The following is a 3382-nucleotide window of genomic DNA, read 5'->3' on the forward strand; positions in this document are numbered from 1 at the left end:
ACTTGACTGCTAACCAGAAGGCTGGCGGTTCAAACCCACCAGCCACTCCTCAGAAGGAAGGTTGGGCAATCTACTTCCGTAGTGATACTGCCTCGGAAACGCAAGGAGGAGTCACTATGAGTCGGATCCAACTCCACGGCACGTAACAACATTCCATGATCTAAGGAGCTCTTGTGGCACAGTGATAAAAGCATTCATTTGCTAACCAAAAGGTCCACAGTTTGCACCCATCGGCTGCTCTGCAGGAGAAAGATGAGGCAGTCTGCTTCCATAAAGATTTACAGCCTTGGAAACCCTATGGGGCAGTTCTACTCTGTCCTATAGGGTCATTATTAGTTGGAATTGACTCGATGGCAGTGGGTTTGCTTTTTGATATATCATGAACTATTATTATAATAAAGGAGGCTACTGTCGTCCAGAGTGACAGGAGGGAAACAAACTTTGTAGTTTGAATCCAGTGGGAATACTCATGAACCCCTCATCCTCCAAGGGCGACAGTACTAGTCTTAGGGAAGAAGAGCTACCAGCACAAAAGTTTCCAACAATAGCCTAAATAAAGGCTGTTTTCTCACTTTTAACCTAGATTCATCATGATCTGTTCTTGTAAATATTTTTTACTTCAGTACCTAGCACTCAAACTATCAAGACCATTTAATCAACTATATATATATAAAAAATATATTTAGTCCAACATGATAATTGTGCAAGTACATGACAGAAGAACGTCGTAATGATTTTATTTTCATTTCAGTTAAATTGAATTTTGGGCAAGAACACAGGCATAAATTGTCAGAACATGACTTGTGGTGAAGGGGTCATCATCATACAAAATTCCACTTAGTAAAGTTTGAGGTGACCAGTGACTTTATCGATTAGGTCTGCTGGTCCTGGCCCAATTCCTAGGACAGTGCGAGAGCCTGGTTCAATCTGAGTACGTCCAGCATCTTGGATTAAACTTACAGTCAGTCCCAGCATTTTAGCATGGGTCAGCAATTCAACCAGGGTTTCTTCATCAGGGGCTTTGACTACCACTTTGGGCTGACCACAGTATTCCCACTCTTTCAGCAATTCAGGGTTTCTTCTTTGAATTTGCTTGTACGCAGAAACAGCAGCATGAGAGCACTGGGCAGCCACTTTCCCTTTTCCCATCTTTAAGTCATTTCGAACCACAAGAATCATTTTGTATTCGCCACTCTCTCCTAAGATGCTGGCTTCAGTCTCGGTGTGTCTGTCTGTGTCACTCACTGAGCTTCTGGGGATCATTCCAAAGCGTACACGGAGGCCCCAGCCCAGGCACATGCCACAGGCAACTCCTACAGCCAAGCTGAGTGTGCCAGGATGAGCCAAGTAATCCATAACCAAGGATTTGGAAAGCATCTTAAAGAAAAGAATAAAGTTATCTAGATGTGAAATATTATAGGCTTGTCAGATAAACTTTGACGGTATATAACCAAGAAGCATCCCTTTTAAACTATATGAGGTTACCCAGAAAATAATCAAAACATAGCTTGGATCTTGGGTACATATACCCTGTTTTTCCCCTGTGTACTACAAAATATTCAAGCCTATTGGTGAAGCACTCTAGATTATTTTGTATTTTAATGTGAGAAAATTCCTAGATTCCACAGTTCTTGGATTTCTCAGTCTTCTCTAAGTCTGTGGAGAAATGTTCTGTTTTACCAAGATGCTTAAAGGACGTAAAGGATCAAAAGTAACTCAAAGTAACTCAACCCCTGTCTGCAATCCTTACATCACTGTGTGCTCACAAGGCAGTGGTTCTCAATGGCTATGGTACCAACCTCTCAAGATAAGTTTCCGGTTGTCATCATAATTGGACTGAGGCGGGGTGTGCTACTGGCATTTACTGGGCAAGGGATGCTAAGTTTTGCACAATTAAGAGTTGGTCCATCAGGCAGTATTGCAGGTGAAAAACTATTAATACTTGAGAGTAGATTCCCTACTCCATTTACATATGAACACAAATTATTTTTTGTGTAGTTTTAATATATGTTGAATTTTCCAGACATATAACTACCATGTACAGCAAGGAAGATCATACTTTATCTTTCATTACAGGAAGTCCCCAATTTATGATTTATTTAAGTTCTGATGAATTGCACTTATGACCACTTTTTTTTTGGGGGGGGGGCGGGGATGTTGCATATTAATAGTATGTACTACATACAATGTTGCAGTGTAATTTGCTGATGTTATCACTCTCATGTCAACCTCCAAAGACAAAGATCAGATTTATAAAAATATTGATAATAAAAGGCAGTAATAATGAAATAATGGGGGGGAAGAGGTATTTGACATATATCAAAACTGACGACAAAGCCATCTGAATGGAACCCTGTCATAAGTCGGAATACCTGTTTTTAGAAAAAGCCTATAGTATGCCAGTAAAGCTGTACATATGAGTCACCAACAATATCCCAGTCTACATTTGAGGCAGTTGGATTCACAGTGTTCTATGTACAGACAAATACAAGCAACTGATGACAGTTTCACCAAGTCTTCTAGTTGAATAGTGCCCAAACATTTACTTACTCAGATACTTGGGGCTACCACATTTATAGGTCATGTAAGTGGCACCCTTGGAATGGCACAGGGCATAATCTGCATAGGCAAATATGATCGCCCTAGAAATACATACTTTGGCATAAATTATTTTCATTTTATTCTATGCTAAAATTAGGACATTATTTTGAAACTATATAGTAGGTAAATTATACTGCCAAATATATTGGTATTGGCAAACATTTTCATTTCAGGATAATATAAGGGAGGTTACAAACTTTTAATTGAGATCTAATCTATATACCATAAAATTCATCCTTTTAACCTGTACAATTCAGTTGCTTTTAGTATTTTTACCAGGTTGTGCAACCATCACCACTATATGATTCTAGATTAAATCATACAACCTTTGTACCTGGCTTCTTTCACTTAGCTTAATGGTTCGAAGGTTCATCATCCATGTTATGACAAGTGTCAGTATTTCACTCTGCAGCCTAACAACATTCCAGTATATGGATATCGACATTTTGTTTATCCACTCATCAGCTGATGGACATTTGAGTTGTTTCTACTATTCTGGCTATTATTAACAATGCTGCTATAAACATTTATGTGCAAGATTTTGTGTGGATATATGTTTTCATCTTTCTTGTGCATATACTTTGTGTATTTGCTGGATCATATGAAAACTCTAGGTTTAATTATTTGAGGAACTGCCAGACTGATTACAAAAACAGGTGCAACATTTTATATTTTTTACAAATGATTTGTTATTTAACGTATGTGTTGGGTCTGATAGGGCTAAGAACTCTAGTGTATTATAGCTGGATCTCTAACACAGCAGAAAAAAGAAAGTCTTTGC

General features: G+C 38.6%; 1 protein-coding gene across 1 annotated transcript; it reads right to left on the minus strand.

Moving 5' to 3' along the window:
* Nucleotides 1-837: 837 nt before the first annotated feature.
* PTRH2 (peptidyl-tRNA hydrolase 2) lies at nt 838-1377 on the minus strand. Its single transcript, XM_007947860.1, has one exon. The coding sequence runs from the start codon at nt 1375-1377 to the stop codon at nt 838-840; it is 540 nt and encodes a 179-aa protein (XP_007946051.1).
* Nucleotides 1378-3382: the final 2005 nt, after the last annotated feature.

The sequence above is a fragment of the Orycteropus afer genome, unplaced genomic scaffold (genome assembly GCF_000298275.1).
Source record: "Orycteropus afer afer isolate SDZICR_OR568_19922 unplaced genomic scaffold, OryAfe1.0 scaffold00196, whole genome shotgun sequence".
NCBI lineage: Eukaryota > Metazoa > Chordata > Mammalia > Tubulidentata > Orycteropodidae > Orycteropus > Orycteropus afer.